The sequence below is a fragment of the Gracilinanus agilis genome, chromosome 1 (genome assembly GCF_016433145.1).
Source record: "Gracilinanus agilis isolate LMUSP501 chromosome 1, AgileGrace, whole genome shotgun sequence".
NCBI lineage: Eukaryota > Metazoa > Chordata > Mammalia > Didelphimorphia > Didelphidae > Gracilinanus > Gracilinanus agilis.
The window spans coordinates 339136031-339156992 of NC_058130.1; the positions used below are offsets into that span (position 1 = coordinate 339136031).

Genomic DNA, 20962 nt, shown 5'->3' on the forward strand with positions numbered 1-20962 from the left:
GGCTCTCAATCCACTGAGCTACCTAGCTGCCCCCAAGGGTCTGACATTAAATCTCTCTGATTATTGTAGACAGATATTATTTGGCAGTATTTTCATATGGAAAAGAGAGAGCAAAAGTCTCACCTTCAAATTCTTTCCACATCTACTTTCTCTGTTTGCAACATGATTAAAGGTTTAAAAATTTTCCAACTTTCCAGATCCTTGGATTTCTATCAGGCACCTCAAAGCATTCAAGTAAATACAAAACCTAAATCAAAGGAGTTATAGCAGAACTGCTGCCCAAAGCCTCCAGAATGCCAGCTGGGACCTGCTTGTAAATTCCTCATCATAGACAAAGTTACTGAGAGCATCTGAATCTGGTTAGCACAATGTCACCCCCACAAATCTCGAATTAGCATTAACATTTCCTGAAACATCTGAAAGGGAGAATTGGGATTTTTTTTTAAGAGAAAATCACGACAGGAAACAGCTTATGTTGGCAGCAGAAGGGGTAGTATAGCTAATTTCTAATTCTATCATTAGAAGAAAAACTATGGAACTAAAGGGATTCTAGAGATGAAGTAGAAGTCATTGTTTAATAAATGATTTGCTCCCCAGGTCATTTTTACCCCCTCCCAGTCTCTCTATGATTACAACATGGCATAGTCACTGGACAAAGAAAAAGGTACCAGCCCAGTGTTATTGTTGTAGTGATGGGGAGAGAAGGGGATGCAGCAAAGCTTTGGTTTTCCAAAATCCATAATGGCCCCCATCTTCACATTTACCCAAATTAGAGAATGGACTATAATTCTGGCAAGGAAGAATTATCTGCTTACTACTGAACAACATGGTAATTCCCACTTCTAAGATTTGATTGATTTCATCTGATATAAACCAAACACTTGAAAGGTCAGGAGCCAAGATTCTACAGTAGTACTTTGCTTTTAATTTGTCACAAATTTATGTACCTACTATATACAAGGCATGCTAAGGATATGAATAATGAAATGGTTCCTGCCCACAAGAAATTTACATTCTATTGAGGGGATACAGCATTTGAACAGATAAGAAATAAAAAATTATTTGAGGCAGGTGAAAGCACTAACAACTGAGGGGCATCAAGGAAGGCATTGTGGAGAAGGTGATACCTGAGCTGTCTTTTTTTTTTAAAAACTTTTACCTTCTGTCTTAGAATTGATACTAAGTATTTGTTCTAAGGCAGAAGAGCCATAAATGCTAGGCAACTGGGATTAAGTGATTTGTTCAGGGTCACCCAGCTAGTAATTGTCTGAGGCCAGACTTGAACTCAGGAAGAGTTTTCCTGACTCCAGACCTTGTACTCTATCTACTGTGTCACCTTGCTGCCCCTAGAATTGTAGCTTTGGCAAATAAATGGCTACGAGGTGAGGGAAAGGTAAGAATTAACTCAGCAGTTGCACTTGAGTGACTGAAATGATAGTGGTATGCTCCATTAGAAATAGGGTTGCCTGCAGTAGGCTATGGGTTTAGTGGAGAAGATAGTAATAATGTCCATTTTGGACATATTAGATTTGAGATGATGAAGAAACAGACCTTCAGATCAAGATGTCTAGCTATTCTATTTAATTAAACCATATTTTCAAGTGTTTACTATGTGTGAGCTTTATATTAGCTATTAAAGATACAAAGATAAAGACAAAACAATCTCTTGACTTCAAAAAGCTTACTTTCTATTTAGGAACATAACACGTCAAAAGAATATGCAAAGTAATTAAAAAGTGATTTCAAAATGAAGAGAGAGCTAGCAACTAGAGGGAATTAGGAAAGGCTTCATGGAGGAGATGACACCTGAAATATGCTTGCAAGGAGGTTGGGAATTCTATAAAGCTGCAGTAAGGAAGTAGATTCCAGACATGGGGGATCACTTGTATAAGGACAAAACAATGGGAACAGCTAACAGACCAGTTTGACTAGAACAGAAAATAAAGGAAGAAAAGAAAGATGAAATATGACTAGAAAGATAGCAGGGATTTAGAAACATAGGACTAGAATTTAAGAAAAAGATTTGGATTAGATACAAGATGAACAGTACAGAGATGATCATTTAACATACAGGAGCTGATTAGATGACTAATAATAATAACAAAAAAAGCTAACATTTATATAGTACTGTACGGTTTTCAAAGTGTATTTCATCCTCATACAACCTTATGAAGTGAGATAATTTTGTGGTAGAACTAATTGGCATGATTGTATGACCTCTTCTGGTAGCATTCAATCACATGTGAGTAGGAATAGAGAAGGAAGCTTGGGAAGGTTAACTGAAGGCAAGGGTTTGGCAAGGCACACATGATGATAGGAGGAGGTCTTTCCCCAGAACACCTCACTGCTTGTATCTTCTGTCTGAGATTACCTTCTTACTTACTCTGTAAATAATATACATATAAAATACTCTGTAAGATTTCTTGTTTGTGCATCAATATTTACATTTTCTTTCCTATCGTAATATAAAGCCCTAGAGTCAAGGGCAGTATTTTAGCTTTTCTTTGTATTCCAAGCACTTAGCACAAAGTTTGACATAAAATAAGCCTTAATAAATTCTTGACTGACTGACAAAGAAGCAAGAGTAAAGGGCAGTGTATAGAAAAACTGATCAACTATACAATGAAAACTATGAGGGAAGAAAATGAGACCAGTGTAGGAATAATGGACTGCAGGTAGTGTGATGACTTAGCAGTGACAGGTAGCACAGCAGACAGAGCACAAGGCCTGAAGTTGAGATGACTTGGGTTCAAAAAATGTGGTCTCAGATACTTCCTAGCTGTGTGACCCTGGTCAAGTCACTTAACTTCAATTGCCTAGACCTTCCACCTGTTGTGTCTTACAACTGATACTAAGAAAGTAAGAATTAATTAAAAAAAAGAATAGGTTTATCAATGAGTAGTGGCAAGTGAGGTTGTGGAAAGATAAGAGGTTATGGTCAGAGAGAAGAAATTCAGAGTTTAAGATAATGTATTGGTGGAGACCTCTAGGATGTGAGCATCTTTCTGGGTAGCTGAAATGGCGTCAAAATGTAGACCTTGGAAGCCAGGCTCTTTAAGGGGACATCAATAATGTATAATGTATCATGAAGCAGCCAACCATCAAGCAGGAGTTGAGGTCAAGAGGAATACTATAAACAAGCACCAAACTCCTTTGAGAGAGAATGAATGACGTGGGGGCTAGTAGACAACTGAGGTGAGAAACTGGCCACAGTGATGTGGATTGAAGGAATGAAGTAGAAATTTTGGAGTGATGGTTGCCAAAAAGAGTCTTAAGTAACAGTGATGAGAAAAGAATATACTCGCTCCTCTTCCTGGACCAGTGTGCCAGAGGGCATGAGAGAAAAAAAGTCCAGCATGAGGAGGGTTGTCAGGTTCGGAATGTCTTTCAGAAGTGGGAGAAGCATGACGGTAAAAAGATCTAGGATAAAAAGGTGATTGCCAGCAGTAGAGCGGTATCCCAGGGGCTTTGGCCCATTTTACATTTGTGGAAACTGAAGTAAACAATAGTTGGTTTTGTTTGTTTTTGTGACCAGCAAAAGGTTACACAGCTAGTAAATGTCTGAAGTTGGATTTGAATTTGGGTCTTTCTGACTCTGGGGCTAGCGCTCTATCCACTGTATGACAGGGAACAGAGAGGGAGAAAGGGGATTTTCTCTTCAGACTTAAGAGTCATGAGGAAAACAAGGCTGGAATTTTCATGCCATAAGATCAGGAAAGAACCCACTGACCACCCACTAAGATCCCAAGATAACTGAATATGGTGTTAATGCAGGGACAGTGTATCAGTTTCTATGGATGGTCATTCCAAATTGAGCTATCATTCAGCATCATCCCTGTATGTCTATTCCCTTGATGCATGGAAATGAAGCCTATTCAGAAGATCCTCTGCCAGACAGCACAACACTTGGAGTCTCCAGAAGCTTAGACCCCATGGCGCTTTTGACTCTTCGAGGTTAGATGTGAGTCTCTTTGGGTACATGCCTTCTACTGACTCTGAATCCTTGAGGCCTAGGCTCTCTTATGGTTCTGAGACTCTATGGACAGCATATGGTGCTGACTGGGCCCCTGAGGTCTGGAATGAACTCCCATTCAGTTGTAGGTATATATCTCCAAATAGCTGAATATGAGGCATACCCAGAGGGTACCTGTGTGCTGCAAATCCTTAGCTTCCCCTCTTTAGTCCTTGGAAAAAGAGATATTTTTTCAGGGAATATAGGAAACTACTTCATCCCCAGTTTCTGGAGGAATAAAAAGACTCTCTCTCTCTTACTCTCTCTCTCACACACAAAAACTACCTAGATGCAGGTTATCTTCACCTAGTATCTATGAACTTTTTTCCTTTAAAATATTTTGACATCTGAACTTCAATATAATTAGTTTCCTTTGTAATTCTGTGTGCTGTGTTTCATGCATTCTGTTAAAAACATTAATCTTGTGTAGAAAGAAGTAAAGGAAGAGACAATTTCAAAGAAACCTGAGAAGATTGGCATGGAGTGATGCAGACTAAAGTAACCAGGACCAGGAAGGCAATTTATATCATAACTACAATATTTTAAAAACAAACAAGACTGGGCCAGGTAGGTGGCTCAAGGGATAAAGAGCCAGGCTTGGATAAGAGAGGTCGTGGGTTCAAATGTTCCTTGCTGTGTAAGCATGGGCAAGTCACTCAACCCCTCACTGCTTTGCGCTTACTGTTCTTCTGCCTTGGAACCTATACTTAGTATTAATTCTAAAACAGAAAATAAGTGTTTAAAAAAACAAACAAGACTTAAGAAGTCTGATCAACACAATGATCAAATATTATTTCAGAGGACCAATAATGAAGACTGTTACTCACCTCATGACAAAGATGATGAACTCAAAATGCAGAAATAGAAGCCTATTTTTGTGCATGATCAATATAGGAATTTCTTTTGCTTGACTATTCTTATTTGTTTCTCAAGGTTTTTTCTCCCTTCCTCCCCAGTTTGGGGATGAGGAAAATGGAAAGGAGAAAAAAACAAATGTTTGATAATTTTTAAAAATTTAATTAAAAATTATTCTGAGATGGGGTTCATAGGCTTTGCCAGTCTGCCAAAGGGATCCATGACCAAGGGTGAAAAAAAAAGTCAAGAATCCTTGACAGTATTTTCAGTCCAAATTCTTTCAAGGAAAGAAACTGTGAGTAATATAACTTGTTTTCCTAGAAAGAGGTATAGTTGAAATGAGAACTTTGGTAGCATGTTTGTTATATTTATTCTACAATTGGAAGTTTGGTGTTATTATGTACATACCTGGCAGACAGGGCTGGTTTTCTTGTAGTACTTCGTTTGGTTCTGCAAGTACAGGCACTTCTTCAGTAATGTACTTACAGAGCTCTTTCCCAAGATATGTTACCTGTACATATTTAAAGATAAAATATAAATTCTTTATGCAGCAAAAAGATCTCTCTTCCATTAACTAACCCCCATATAATAAAATTTATGAAAATGGTACCATGTTAGCAATGATTTAAGCAACTATGTAAATAGTTAATTCTAGTTTCTTTCTTCTGTTAATTACTTTTTCTCTATCCTTTACATAGTTTGTTTTTACATAGTTGTTTGCATGTTGTACCTTCCATTAGACCATGAACTTAAGGGCAAGGACTGTCTTTTACCTTTTTTGTATCTTCAGCACTTAGCACAGTGCCTGGCACATATTAGGTATTTAATAAAGGCTTATTTACTGATTGACTTTTTCATTATTTTTAAAAATTTTTGTATTTTTTTCAATCAACAAAAATCTGCCTTCTTACTCTTCTATCATTCCAACCTTCCTACTTCTTAACAAACCCTGTTACAAAAACATGTATGGTTAATCAAGACAAATTTCCACATTGGCTATGTCTAACACATATATATATACACACATACATATGTATTTATACATGCATGATGTATGTGTACACATATTTTTATATCTACACATTATGTAGTTAATGGATTTTATACATGTACATATTTATAGATTTTATGTATATGTATATACATTTATTTGTCTTACTCTGTACTCTGGGTACTTTATCCCTCTATCAGGAGGTAAGTACCATGTTTCATCATTATGTGGTTGATCATTACACTGATAAGAGTTTCTAAATACTTCAAAGTTGTGTGCCTTTACCATATTGCTGTCTTTGTAAAATTGTTCTACTAGTTCTGTGCTCTTCACTCTGCATCAGTTTATACAAGTCTTCTCAAATTTCTCTGAAATTATCCCTTTCATTATTTCTTATAATATAACAGTACTCTATCACATGTATATACCATAATTTGTTCCAGCATTCCCCAATGTATGGACATTCCTCAGATTCCCATTATTTACCACTTCCAAAGAATAATAAATATTTTGTACACCTTGAGAGTTTGTTTTGCTTAAAGCTAATCTCTCCCTTAATCTATTCTCTCTCCCTAATCCCCCCTCCCCTAATTCTCCCTTCTCCCCTTTCTGTCCTATTTCCCTGTGAAATGGAATGTATTTCTCAACAAATTCTATGTGTATGTGTGTTTTTTTCTTTAAGCAGTTCAGATAAGAGTGAGGTTAAAGTGTCAGCTGTTTCTCCCACCTCCCTTTTCTTCTTTGTATAGATCTCTACCTATGTCTAATTATGTGAGATATTTTTTACAAGCCTTCTTTCTCTTTTCTCCCCTCCACTCAATTTCTATTCTTCTCTTAAGATCATCAAGACATAACAGAACCACTCCCAAGCTTCCCTTGATGACCACTGATGATATTAAGGCTTAGGGAGAACACATGTCATTTTCCTATGTTATAATGTAAGCGGTTTATCCTTGTTTAGCCAATTATCATTTTTCATTCATGTTTACTTTTTTATGTTTCTTTCAACTCTTATGCTTGAGCTTCAGAATTTCTATACAGCTCTAGTCTTTTCATCAGGAATGCTTAGATTTCCTCTATTTCATTTAAAGGTCCATCTTCCCACTTCTACCCCACCACAGTATTATAATTAGTTTTTCTGAGTAAGTTATTCTTGGCTATAAGCCACATATCTTTTACATTCTGGAATAATGTATTCCAGACTCTGCTGTTTTATAGTGGTGGTTGCCAAGTTGTGGGTGATCTATCTTGATTTGGTTCCTTGGTCCTTGGATCCTTTCTTTCAGGTTGATTACCATATTTTTTCTTTTGATTGAAAGCTCTGGATTTTGGTTATAATGTTCCTTGGAGTTTTCATTGTGGGGTTGTTTTTAGGAGGTAAGTGGTGGATTTTATTTCTACTCTATCCTCTGATTCTAAAAGATCTGGGAAGTTAAGATTTCTTATTTTTATGATGCCTTATCATTTTTATGATGCCTAGGATTTTTTTTTCATGGTCATGGTGTTCAGATAGTCCAATGATTCTTATTTTTTTCTCCTTTATCTGCTTTCTAGGTCAATTCTTTTTGACATGAGATACTTTAAATTTTCTTTTATTTCCTTTTAGTCTTTTGACTTAATTTTTTTTAAACCCTTACCTTCCATCTTGGAGTCAATACTGTGTATTGGCTCCTAGGTGGAAGAGTGGTAAGGGTAGGCAATGGGGGTCAAGTGACTTGCCCAGGGTCACACAGCTGGGAAGTGGCTGAGGCCAGATTTGAACCATCTCTAGGCCTGGTTCTCAATCCACTGAGCTTCCCAGATGCCCCCTTGACTTAATATTTTAATATTTCTTGTTGCCTCATGAAATAATTGGCTTCTATTTGGTCCATTCTAATTTTCAGGGAGTTTGGTGCTTGAGCAATATTTTCTACCTCTTGGGCATAGTTATTAATCCCTTTCCCAATTCTTTCTTCCAAAACTCTCCTTTCTTTTCCAATTTTTTTCCTTATAGCATTCTCATTTTATTTATAAAAACATTTTAACTTCAAAAAAAACCTATTGCTTAATATCTTCCAGAATTTCTAATTGAATTTGTGCCCAAACTGTATTTTCTCTGAGGCCTTGCTTATAGATGTTTTGGAGTCATTCTCTTTTCCTGTGTTTGTTTCTTGAGTGTCTCTGCCACAGTAAGTGTCCTTCATTTTTTTAAATTCACAAATATTTTATTTTCCCAATTACATGTAATAATAATTTTCAACATGCATTTTCCTAAGTTATATGATCCAAACTGTCTCCCTCCCTTCCTCCCCCCACTCAGAAATAGTAAGCAATTTGATCTGGGCCATACATGCATTATCGTGAAAAACAGGCCTCCATATTGGTCATTGCTGTAAGAGCACACTCATATGAAACCAAAACCCCCAAATAAAATTCTAAATAAACAGTACGCTTTGATTTGTACTAGTCAGAGAAGTTCTTTCTCTCGAGGTGGAGAGCATTCCTCATCATAAGTCCTTCAGAATTGTCCCAGATCATTGCATGGCTGAGAATAGCTAAGTCGTTCATAGTTGATCACCAGATTATATTGCTATTACTGGGTCCAATGTTCTCCCAGTTCTGCTTATTTTGCTCTGCATCAGTTCATGTAGATCTTTCCAGTTTTTTTCTGAAATCATCATGCTTATTATTTCTTGTAGTACAACAGTATTCCATCACCAACATATACCACAATTTATTCAGCCAATCCCCCAATCGATAGACGATTTCTCAATTTCCAATTCTTTGCTGCTGCTACAAATTTTTGTACAAATAGGCACTTTCCCTATTTTTATGATCCCTTTGGGAAGTGTCCTAATTGATAGGGTTCTTTTTATTTTTGTCCATTATTCTTCTTTGGATGTGATGTTAAAGCCTGGGCCTTGCCACACTTTCTGGGGGGAAGATCTGGGATGGTCCTGATGCTGCTTTTTGGGGAGATTTGAGTATTATGGTATTCCATCATCTCAGGGACAGGCTGGATACCTGCAAGCTCTTAGTTCTTCCAAAGTGATCTGATCTCAGTTAAAGTCTGAATCCTGTTTCCCTTGTCTGAGCTCTGCAAGTTCTGACCTGGGATTTGTCAGATTATGAAGATGGAATTCTCTCTCCCCTATTTATTCTTTAGACTTTAGCCACCAGGAATGTATACACCCCACTTGGGAATTAAGTGGGGGGTGGGGACGTCTATGACCTACATGTGCTATTGAGTGACAAATCAAAAACAACTGACGGCCCCCTGGGCAGTCTGAAGCAAGGTTAAAGCTGCCATTTATAAAACTGGAACATAAAACTGGAAGATGGACACAGGAAGTGACCCAAAGAACTATCTTTTAAATATGATGCTAACTTCCTGTGAGGAGGATTTTGCCCTTTGAACTTGGCCTTGGAGGAACTCAGGCTTGAGACCTCAGACTGTTTCCTTTTTGGACTGCCACATGTGCGAGTGAAAGGCTGACTCCCTTTCCTTGGCTTTTCTGGAGGCACCAGCTTCCAAAGGGGCCTCTTGTCTTGGAGGAGGCTTCGTGGCTAGAAGCCTTGTTTAATTAACCTCTGTGCCTCCCTTTGCTGGGGCCTCTGAAGCCCTGTCTGGTTCAGACCTTCAGACCAGGCCCGAGTAATTATCTCTTTCTTTCTCTTTCTCTTTCTCTTTCTCTTTCTCTTTCTCTTTCTCTTTCTCTTTCTCTCTCTTTCTTTCTCTCTCTCTCTCTCTCTCTCTCTCTCTCTCTCTCTCTCTAATTTTCCTTACTTTCACTCTTCCTATTTGTAAATAAACTACCATAAAAGTCATTCTGACTTGAGTCTTTCATTTGGAATTGAGTAATCAATTACTGGCAACCACACTCTTAAATATTCAGTCTGTGATATTGGAAATTTGGGGGTCTTAATATTGAGATCCATGATCTAAACTTCCTGTGGACATTTAGGACTCTTTCAAAACTACATTTCCCATGATTCCTCTTGGTTAATGAGGTGGACTGGAAGTGTGATTACGTAGACAGGGGTATAAAGATTCAGGACTTGATTGGGACACTCTCTTTCCTATGAAGCAGCCAGGTGGGCAGAGGTAATGGCGTGGCAATTTGAATGAGCTCTTATCAGGCACGTGGCTATAACTATCAAAATGGCTTTAAATAAACCCCTAATATTTTAAAATATATCCATTTTATTTGTTACAAGTCCAACCATAATTTTTACCCTTTACAAGATCAATAATAGAATGCTGCTGGACTCAGCTCTTATCAATTGGCTAGGAAGTTCTGCTGGTTCAAAGTGACATAACATAAGGCTCCCCTTTGGTCTAGGATTCCTGCCCTGGTTATGACTTTGCAAATTGGATCAGATGCTGCTGCTGGCTTCTGAACTTCCTTCTTTCTCAATATATTGCTCAGGGCTTCTCTATTAGGGAAAGTCAACTCCATGAGCAGGTCTGTTTTTCAGTGACCCAGAATTAAGTAGTGGATAATAAAACTTCCAGTTCACACTTCTCTGAATCACTGTTCCCCTGTAGGAGCCTGGGACCTCCTTTTGCCTTTGTACACACCTCTCCCTGGGTGTTTGCTTTTGACTCAATCCAGTCCCCAGTATCAGGAGATGTCCTAGTCTCCCTCTATTGACCTGGGCTAGTCAATTAACTCACCGTGACCTTTTCTAGATTTTTCCATCAGGATTCAGTCTGGTGCATTTTCTAGATCTATTTAGAGGAGTTTTGTGCATGGGAGCTCAGCTACATTGTTTTTTCCCACTCCACTATCTTGGCTCTCTTCCCTGACTTTTGAATGTAAAAAATTATCCATTTGGGTTCTAGTTTTATATACTACATAAAATATTTGTTCAGATTTTATTTGGGATATTATTTCACAGGGTCAGAGTCTATTCAGAGGCAAGAATGGTAGATATTCAAGGGACTGGTAAGTAAGATTCAGGGAAGACTCAAAGCTTAAAGGACACTCTGCCTCATTTTAGATTCTGAAGAAAAGACACTCGAAGGAGGCAAGACCCTTTCTTTGGCTGAGACAGAGGCTTCAGTTTTCCTTGGATATGTGCAGAAAAAGAAATAAATCTCTTAGGTAGCCTTGGATCTTGTATTACAGAATATCAGAGTTGAAAGGGCCTTCAGAAGTCTTTTGGGCCAACCTGTACCTAAAAAAGTATTCTTTCTATGACACCAAACAATTCATCATCTAGACTTTACTTAACCTCAAATGAGAGGAATCCCATTAATTTCCAATGTAGCTCATTCTACTTTTGGATTGCATGAGTCATCAGGAAGTTTTTCCTTACATAAAACTTGAATCTGCTTCTTCTACAACTTCCATACAGATATGGAGTCTTAAGAGACTTAAGTCTGGGTCAGGTCTAATCTGTATGATGAAATTCATTTAGTCAAACACAGATCTCTAGGGCTTTTCTAGAAGCAAAGATAGGAAGACCCTGAATAAATTTCACCAGCTCTGTAACATCATAACCAAGATAGAGAAAGTATGGATTATTTCTGCCCATCACTGATAATGTTAGGCAGCCTCATCAAAACACTCCTCACCTCTTCCCATTATTCTCACTGAAGGGCTAAAGGGAAACTGGAAACAGAACTGGGTCCAGATCCAGCATGCTTTGACTTAGCTCCTGAAGTCTTCATTTGAAGTGCACTGATACCATTTGGGCTCTCTTTATAATGATAGCTAATACAACAGGGTATAAGCGATAACTTCAGTAACCCAAAAGAGTTAATGTGCTCTCTAGCATGTTGAGTTCAGTACAAGGCCAATAACTTATACACAAGAAGAACCTAATTTTATGAGTTCTGCATCCCTTAGTTAAACTCAAGAAATCTCTCTGTGTAGCAATATGGAAGCCTAGGACAGTGAGGTCTCAGAATGATTACTGAGCTGGTATCAAGATTTATGATTAATGCTGGCAACTGGAAATTTCAGTTCTGTTCAACAAACATCTATAACCTGCTACATGTAAGACATCATGTTAGACACTTGGGATACACAGATAAACAGATACTCTGTTCTCAAGTTGCTTAGAAATCAATGAGGAGAAATAACATGCAGACAAATAATAATTCTACAAGGAAGAGTATGGCAAATGTAATGGAGAGGTCTAGACAATGTCTTATGAGAAACTTGAGAAAAGTGAGTGCTCTCCTTTTCTGGATTATCTATCCACTGACCCTATACCATTCTGGGTCCTCTTCTCTTCCCTCTCTCTATACTCTTTCCCTTTCAGTGATCTTATTAACTACCATGGGTTTAATTACCATCTCTATGCAGATGACTTCTAGATAAAATACCAAAACCTAATCTTTCTCCTGAACTCCAATCCTTCAATACCAACCAATTAACTAGATATTTCAGACTGGATGTCCCATAGAATTCTCAAACTCACCATCTTCAAAACAAAAGTCTTCTCCTGCAAAACTTTCTTTTCTACTAATTTTCCCTTTATTTATTAAGTGCACCAGTGTGGAAATCTCTGTAGCATCCCTAACTTTCTACTTTTCCTCACCTTACCCTGACTCCACATCTCTTGTATCTCTTCCCCCTTAACTCCACTCACATGGCTGCCACAGATCATCAACATATCTTGCCTGGACTATTGCAAATCTCCTCATGGGGTTCCCTGACTCCAGTCTCTCTTTCCTTTCTATAATTCATTCTCTATATGGGGAGAAAGCTTGGGACTAACCACACCACCCTTTTGCTCAAAAAGCTCCAGTGGCTCTGGGATAGAATGTACCTAGGTTAAAAAAGCAAACTCTTCTATTTATTTTAAATCTTTTACAGTACATACCTATTTTTCCAGACCAATTATACAATTGGCATCTCGGGGACACAGCAGATAGACAACCTGGCTCAGAGTCAGGAAGACCCAAGTTCAAATCTGGTCTCTGATACTTTTTAGCTACATGACCCTGGATGAGTCACTTAATCTTTGCCTCAATTTTCTTAACTTTAAAATAGGATACTAATAGCATCTACCCCTCAGAATAAAATGAGATAATAATTGTAAGCAGTTAGCACTGTGCATGGCACAGAGTAAGTGCTATATAAATGTTAGCTTTTATTATTGTTACCCTCTTTCATATTCTGTACAGTCCAACCAAAATGTTCTACTCACTTATTCCTCATGTAATTCAGGTTTTAAGCTTGCAGTATTTTGCATAAGACTCTCCTAACTGGTTGAGAGAATGATGATGACTCAAAGTCTTTATGAGGGGAGGAATTAATACAAGAACTTTGGAAAGAGAGATTCTTTACTCCTGTTTTGAAAGTGAGATTCATGAGGTTTCAGACCCTGTTTGGGACTGACTAAAGAGGAAAAAGAAAAGACTCTCTTCCAGAACAGACAGGGGGAAATCAATGTCTTAACATGTTTCTGATTTCCAATTTGTCTTCCCAGAGACTTTTGGAAATTTCTCTTTGGGTAACATCAGGGTCTCTCTTCTAGTTGAACAATGAAGAAGTTTCTTTTCTCCCAGGTTCTGCCCCTCTCCCAGGCAGGTAGCACTGAGTCATCATTCTGTCTGCCAATTAGGAGTCAGGCAAAATGCTCCTGGCTTGAAACTGGTAATACATATCTGGAGAGGGGGAAAGCCCTTTTCAACCAAAGCAGAGGCACTTTAAATGGAGCTAGCTACCTTTCCCTTCCTCTCAATCCCATTCTAGGCACTGTGGTTCTGAGAAAGGGGCTTAGTATTTTGTTCAGTTTTGATTACTCTTTTGGTTTTAGGACCTGTGGCATTTTTATATGCATGGAGGTTGCAGCTAGCTCAGGAAGGGAGCCCCGAGAATCCAGGGTGCCAGACACTTAACTCCAAAAGGCTTTGGACTTGAAATTCATGGGGCCAGACTATATGAGAACTATCTTATATTCCTCCCATCCCTAGAGACTGAGGTAGTATAGGGAGGTATTATATCCCCGGGAGTTGGGGGAATATTTATGTAATTGTTTCTACTATAAATCTGAAATAATTATTCCTTGGTAAAAGCTAATCTGACTGTTAAGTGATTAAGTTGAGCTGGGGATACAGGAACTGCTAAAACTAGGGGAACCCACTGCAGAGAATTGGGCCTTGAGAAACGGGATAGAGATATGGGCAAGGGAGATAGGATAGAACTATATAAGAAATGGTTCTATTTAGGCTATAATGTTGGATAGGTAGAGAAGAAATAGTCAAGAAATGTTAGAGGCCTTTTGGGGCAGACCAGAGTTGGGCTGCTTTATTGGTTCAGGCTTGTTTTAGACTATAATGGATACTCTTAGAACAAATAACCTTCAATGAAAGAAAATTTATTCAACATTAGCTTTGAAAAGAAATTCAGCAAAGACACAGAACTTACTCATTGAGTACAAATGTTGAATATAAATCTCCTTGCTTCCACTTTTTTTAAACCCTCTCCTTCCATCTTAGAATCAATACTGTATATTGGTTCTAAGGCAGAAAAATGATAAAGGCTAGGCAATAGGAGTTAAATGACTTGCCCCCGGTCCAACAGCTAGGAAGTGTCTGAGGTCAAATTTGAACCTAGGATTCCTGTCTTTAGGCCTGGCTCTCAACTCTTGCTTCTATTTTTGCTGAGAAGGTATGTTTGACACTTATGTGGGAAGTCCAACAGGCCTGAGAAGTCCCAACTACTCATGGACTAAGCATTTTTTGCTTTAGGTGTCATAGGGGAACTATGTCAATCTTTTTAGCCTTAGTCCCCTGAATCAATTCTCACTGCATTTTTAGTGCAAAGCTAGTCCACGTGGCAGGGACTTTCAGTTCTTTTAGGCCATGAATGGTGAATTTCTAGCTATAATAATGGGATCCGATTAGCAATAAATGTTGTTAACCCAGAAAATTCATTCAATAGTTAGAAAAGGAGAGATGAGGGCTTGAAGCAGGGTGATTTTTTATTGCTCTTCTTCAGTCATGTCCAGCTTTTTGTGACCCCATTTGTTACTGTTGGGTTTTAGTTTTTTGTTTGTTTGTTTAGTGTTAGGCAATTTTTTTTGTTTGTTTTTGGCATAGATGCTGGAGTGGTTTGCTTTATCTTTCTCTAGCTCATTTTACAGATGAGAAAACTGAGGGTTAAGTGACTTGCCCAGGGTCACAAAGCTAATAAGTATCTAAAGCTAGATTTAAACTCAGGAAGGAGTCTTGCCAGGCCCAGCACTCTATCCAATGAGCCACCTAGAAGACACAATGGATCTGAGAGCTACTGTCAGTGTAGAATCAATAGGACTTGGCCACTAACTAGATGTGGGGGTAAGGTGGGATAAGGGAAAGGGAAGAGTCAAAGACGATCCCAAGGTCCCTGAGTTACTGGGAAGATGATAGTGTTATCATTAGAGAATGAGAAGTAGATTTTGTGGAGGAAGATACCAAATTAGATTTCAGATATGTTTAATTTTTTTTTCTAAACCCATAACTTCCATCTTAGAATAAATACTATATATTGATTCCAAGGCAAAAGAGTGGTAAGGGCTAGGCAATAGGGGTAAATTGACTTGTCTAGGCTTACACAACTAGGAAGTATCTGAGGTCACATTTGAACCCAGGACCTCCTGCCTCTGGGCCTGGTTCTCAATCCACTAAGCCATTTACCTGCCCCTATATGTGTTTAATTTGAGGTGTTGTTGAAATACACAAATAGTGATATCTAGCAGGCAGTATTGGACTCTAGGGGAAAAGGGGAAGGGGCTACAGACTTGAGAGTCACTCAAAAATGAGCAAATAAAGGGGCAGCTGGGTAGCTCAGTGGAGTGAGAGTCAGGCCTAGAGACAGGAGGTCCTAGGTTCAAACCCGGCAAAATAAAGCCACAGAAATGGATGAGAGTATATAGAGAAAAAAGAACCAAGAACCCTTGTGTGGAGAAACACCCATGTTTAAAGAGCAGAGATATAGGAAGCCAGTAAGGAGACGCAGAGAGTCATGTTTAGGAAGATAGGAAAACCATGAGAATGTGTCACATGCATTCTTACCAAGAAACCAACCAACTGTACCTGGATATCTCTTCCTGCTGAATATAGTAGATGAGGAGGACAGAGGACTAAGAAGGAAGGAGCAATCAGTAATGTCTAATAATAATAATCATAGCTGTAGACTACTTACTCAAATGGGACATGAAAATAACCCAAAGTACCTATCAGATACTTTAAAAGCAAGCAAAGTTTTATTCTATTGAAGACTAAGGATGAGTGGTGGCAGGATGGGGAAAGACTCTTACCAAAGCCTAACCCAAAATGCCAAGGTACAGCCTCGAAACTATAGTTGACAAGACAAAGAGGGTATAGCTGTAATGATGGTGAAGTTAGCTTAGCCACAAGACAGAGTTTGCCCAGCATCAAAGCATCTATTCTCAGAGTCTGTCCTGTTTGGTGCTTGAAAGTCTATTTATAATGGAGCCATGTTCGCTGGGACATGGTTCCTGGAGGTGTCTTCCATTATTTAAAGCTGACATGGTTGTTCTGAGTTGACTCATAATTCTGGTTCATAGTTTTGACGATAACTGATTGACAGAAGCAGAGTTCACCCTGAATATACACCCTCAAAGGACTGATGTGCCAAGCTTGCAGTGCATTTTGATTGGGTGAGATATGCTCCACAGTTGGGTCTGGGTCTGGGGAACATGATAGCTCAATAAAATGAGAAGTATTAGCAAGGGGTTAATTTTGGAGTCCTGACAGCTCTTTAAGATTTGCAAAGTGGATCTTATTTGGTCCTCACAACAACACTGAGAAGAAGGTGCTATTAGTATCACCATTTTATATATGAGGAACTGGGGTTGTGACTTGCCCAGGGTCACACAGACCGTACATGACTGAGCTAGGATTTGAACTCAGGTCAACCTGACTTCAGGTCTACTTCTCTGTCCATCGCACAACTGTCTTGCTACCTCCCCAAATACTTCGGAGAAGCAAGACAAAAAAAAATCACTGTCCTTTTTTTTTTCCCTTTAAAGGAGGTCATTAGGGACATAGGGCAGAACTATTTCAGTAGAGATGGGGCTGTTTCAATGCACTAGGCAACACGAGTTAACCCAGTTGTAAAGAGGCCAGGGGTGTCTGGGGGTGTTGAGGGGAATCCACTGACTACAGCTGGGTGTGCTCTTGCTCTAGTCAATTTGATTCAATTCAACAGGCATTTGCTAAATGCCTACTCAGTACAAGGCTGGGTTTTCTCTTTGTGTATGTTGTTGTTGTTGTTGAGTCATGTCTGAGTCTGTGACCCAATTTGAGGTTTTCTTGGCAGAAATACTGGAGTAATTTGTCATGTCCTTCTCCAGTTCATTTTATAGATGAGGGACTGAGGAAAATAGTGACTTGCCCAGGGTCATACAGCTTAAGTGTCTGAGGTCAGATTTGATCACCACCTGTGTATTCCCCATCATTTTGATTTCTTCTTTTAATCCTGCTCTTTCTTCTTTCACTATTTCCTTCCATACCAGTTGCTTTTAATCAGTACCCCCTTTTCCCACACTTATTTTACTTTTCTTCCCACCCTCTCCCTTCTTGTTCCCCTTCTATTTCTCTTTAAGGTCTATTAATGGCACTCCCCTGCCCCCCCAACCTTTCCCTCCCTTTTAATACTCCCTTACCTACACCCTGACTTCCTTATTCCCTTTCAACTTCTCTGTAGGGTAAGATAGAATTCTATACCCCAATAGACCTGGCTGTTCTTTCCTCTCAAAACTGATTCCACTGAAGCCAGATTTGAACAAAGGAAGATGAGTCTTTCTGACTCCAGGGCCAGCACTCTATCCACTGCAACACCTAACACCCTCGTGTATGGTGGTGACCTGTCTCCCAAGGTTCCTGCTCTTTTCCCAGGATAACTGAAAGCAAAAACTCCAGGATTGTTATGAAACCAGGGTGATGCATAGAAAGAACACTGAAGCTGGAGTCAGAGGACCTGGTTTTGAGTCCTGTCCCTGTCACAGTGTGATATTGGGCAAACAAGCATTCATTAAGCCATTTCATACACACTCTCCCTAAGGGCTTTAGCTTCCATATCTGTAACATGAAGATTGGACTAGATGTCATTTGAGGAAAGAGAAGAGGTGGTAGGAGGCCTTCTATGCCAAGGCAGCTCTATACTCCTCCTTCTTTTCCTATCCCCCGTAGAATCTGGGTAGCTGCTTGACTAGCAGTCACTAAAATGATTCCCAAGGCCATATGAGAACTGATTCATCAGTTCATGTTTTTCCAAAGCAGTTTTTAGAAATACAGCATTATATCAATCATTATTATGGATTATTAGCAATAAAGATTTCACTTTCCCTTATGTGAAATTAAAGAAGAAATTTAAAATATGGCATGCATTTATGAAACCTTTAAATTTTAAAGATAAAAAGAGTCAAATAGTTGTTTCCTTGATTTGGGCCCTCTGCTCATTAGAATCTAAATTAGAGTAAGCTAGTTAAATGGAGACTTTTGATTTAGCCATCCCCCCCCCTTTTTAAAACAAGTTATCAAATCCACTGAAAATTAATTGCTATCAGATGCTTCAAACCAATTATGGGCATCTTTGAATACATGAATTAAGTGTAAGTCACAACTACTTAAAAACTATAGAAAGCATGTCTTACACATTTTCTTAGCAAAGACACTGGGATGGTTTGTCATTTCCTTCAGCACAACTGACAGATGAGGAAATTTAGGCCAACAGGGGTAAGTGTCTTGCCTAGAATCACACAGTTAAGAAGTGTCTGAGGTCAGATTTAATCTCAGGAAGATGAGTCTTCCCTGACTCCAGGCCCAGCGCTCTAACTACTATGCCACCTAAGCCGCCCCATGTGGCTTGTAACTGTTATCTGAGTCAGGATTCAAAGTCTTCTTAACTCCAGGTTCAGGTCTCTAATATTCAATCTATTATGCCATCCAGCCTCAATAAGGATAAGAGCTGTTCTGGTTTGGTCTTTATGTTCCCAGCACCCAGCAATGTGTGTAGGCCTAGTAGATAGATTCTCAGGTGCCTGCTGAATTTAATCAAATAACACATTAAATTGTGGACAACAATATTTTCTTTCACCGGCCGATATTTACCCTTTAAATGACCACAGGTTGACTCCAAAGGAAGGGAATAAGTATTTATATAGCACCTGCTACATGCCAGGAGTATTTAGGTGGGGCTGGGCCTGGAGTCAGAAAGACTCATCTCCCTGATTCCAAATCTGACCTTAGACACCAGTAGGTGTGTGACCCTAAGCAAGTCACTCGACCCTGTTTTGCCTCAGTTTCCTCATTTGTAAAATGAGCTGGAGAAGGAAACAGCAAAGCACTCCAGTATTTATAAACAAAACAAAACAAAAAAACAACCCAAATGGGGACCATGGAGAGTTGAACATGACTGATCAACAGCAACACTATATGCAGGGCATTGCGCTAAGTGCTTTTTATGAATATTTTCTCATTTGATCCTTGCAACTTTGTGAGGTAGCTATTATTAATACCATTCCTATTCTGTAGCCAAAGTAACCAAGGCAAAGAGGTTAAATGCCTCACCCAGAGTTATGACCAATAAGTGTCTGAGGCAGGGGTTTGAACAGGTTTTCCCTCACACCAAGCCCAGGGATGTAGCCACTGCACCACTAGCCAAAGGAGCAAATCCTTAAAGCTCTTTGGCTCTCAAGGAAAAAAGATGTTTTGGGTGAGAGCTCTTTCCTTGATCAAATCTCAAAGTGTAGCTAGGCAGGTCAGCACTACTAATGAGCAATCACTCATCAGTGCTGAGGAATTGTTTTCATATTGGAAATACCTTCTAGAGGGTAATTTGTTGGCAGTTATTCAAGTGAAGGCTTTTCCCTGCAGGAGACTGAAAGTCAAACAATATTTTTCAGGTATTATGGGTAAAATCATAAAGAAGGCTTTGACTCCCCTGTTTGCTCAATAGACAATGAGATGGAATCACTTCTTTGGGTTCAGCAGGGCATTTGCTAACCAGTCTTCCTCAGGCTTGACTGGGGTACTCTAATACCAGTGGGTGTGTACATTTAGAATGGAAAGCTCATAGTCTCTTTCCTCTGAAGGTCCATGAGAAATAACTTATGTTCCTCCTGGCTTCCTGCCAGGGTGTCCTGTATTCTGAGCCCCAAAACCCCACAGCGGCCTTCTCTAGGGTAATAATGTCTACGTCCCCAGGAGACCCAGCTAGCGCTATTTGCCTAGGTGGCAAAATGTTCACACACTTCCTGGCTCAAAAAGGAACAGTGAATTTACCCCTTCCCCCCCCTCCCACTCCTTCCCCCCCCCCCCCTCTATGTTAAGATGCAAATTGAGATCTCAAGAATTTTAAATGTTGTCAGGGATTTTCCTGGAGGGGAAAGTAAGAATTGTTGTTAACATACAAATGGGATTTATGATACTTTGAGAGCCTCTAGATTTGAGTTCTGGGCACTTGAAGCCTTGGGTAGGTAGGAAGGAAGAACCAGAAGGGATAAAGGCTAGGGCAGAAGGAAAAACCCTGGATGTTTGACAGGGGCTAAGGTCACAGACTAAGAGGAAAAGCCCATGACCTGAAGAGAAGGATAGAAGAAACAGGGAAGCAAGCACTCATGCAGAGAACCTGAAAGCTGGTGTAAGACCCTGACAGTAAGAGCTCAGAGGTAACAGGATTTCTAGGGGGAGTGAATGCCCACAGAGCACCGAGTGGTGTGAGAAGATAGCAATTCTGACCATCAGTCAAAAAAGGTGATTTTGATGTTCTCCAAGAAACCAAAAGGCAGGTAGTAAATAGCTCATTCAGGGGTTAAAGGGTAGACAAGGATAACCAGGCTTCCAAACAAGCCTGGTGGGTTTTGTGTGCTGCTGACTATGTAGAAAGAGGCCTAACTGAGAGCATGACATGATGCTGAGACCCTGCATAAAGGGGTAGAACTGGAGGCCAGGACTTCTTGGGAGAGATTCACGTGGTTTGAAAAGGGGAGAAATATGTTGAAAGACTTGGCATTTAATAGTGCCAAATAAATACCTGTTATAGTGACAGTAATATTGTGGAATGATCAACTGAGATAGACTTAGCTATGCTCAGCAATACAATGATCCAGAATTCTGAAGGACTTATGAAAAAGAATCCACCTCCAGAGAAAGAACT

At 39.3% G+C, this 20962-nt stretch overlaps 1 protein-coding gene across 1 annotated transcript in view; it reads right to left on the reverse strand.

The window, feature by feature from the left end:
* Positions 1-20962, reverse strand: part of ANKRD31 (ankyrin repeat domain 31) — a 188979-nt gene that overhangs the window by 14781 nt on the left and 153236 nt on the right. Inside the window, exon 27 of the mRNA XM_044680804.1 lies at positions 5276-5378. Coding sequence (XP_044536739.1) covers positions 5276-5378 — 103 coding nt within the window. The remainder of the gene's footprint in view (positions 1-5275; positions 5379-20962) is intronic.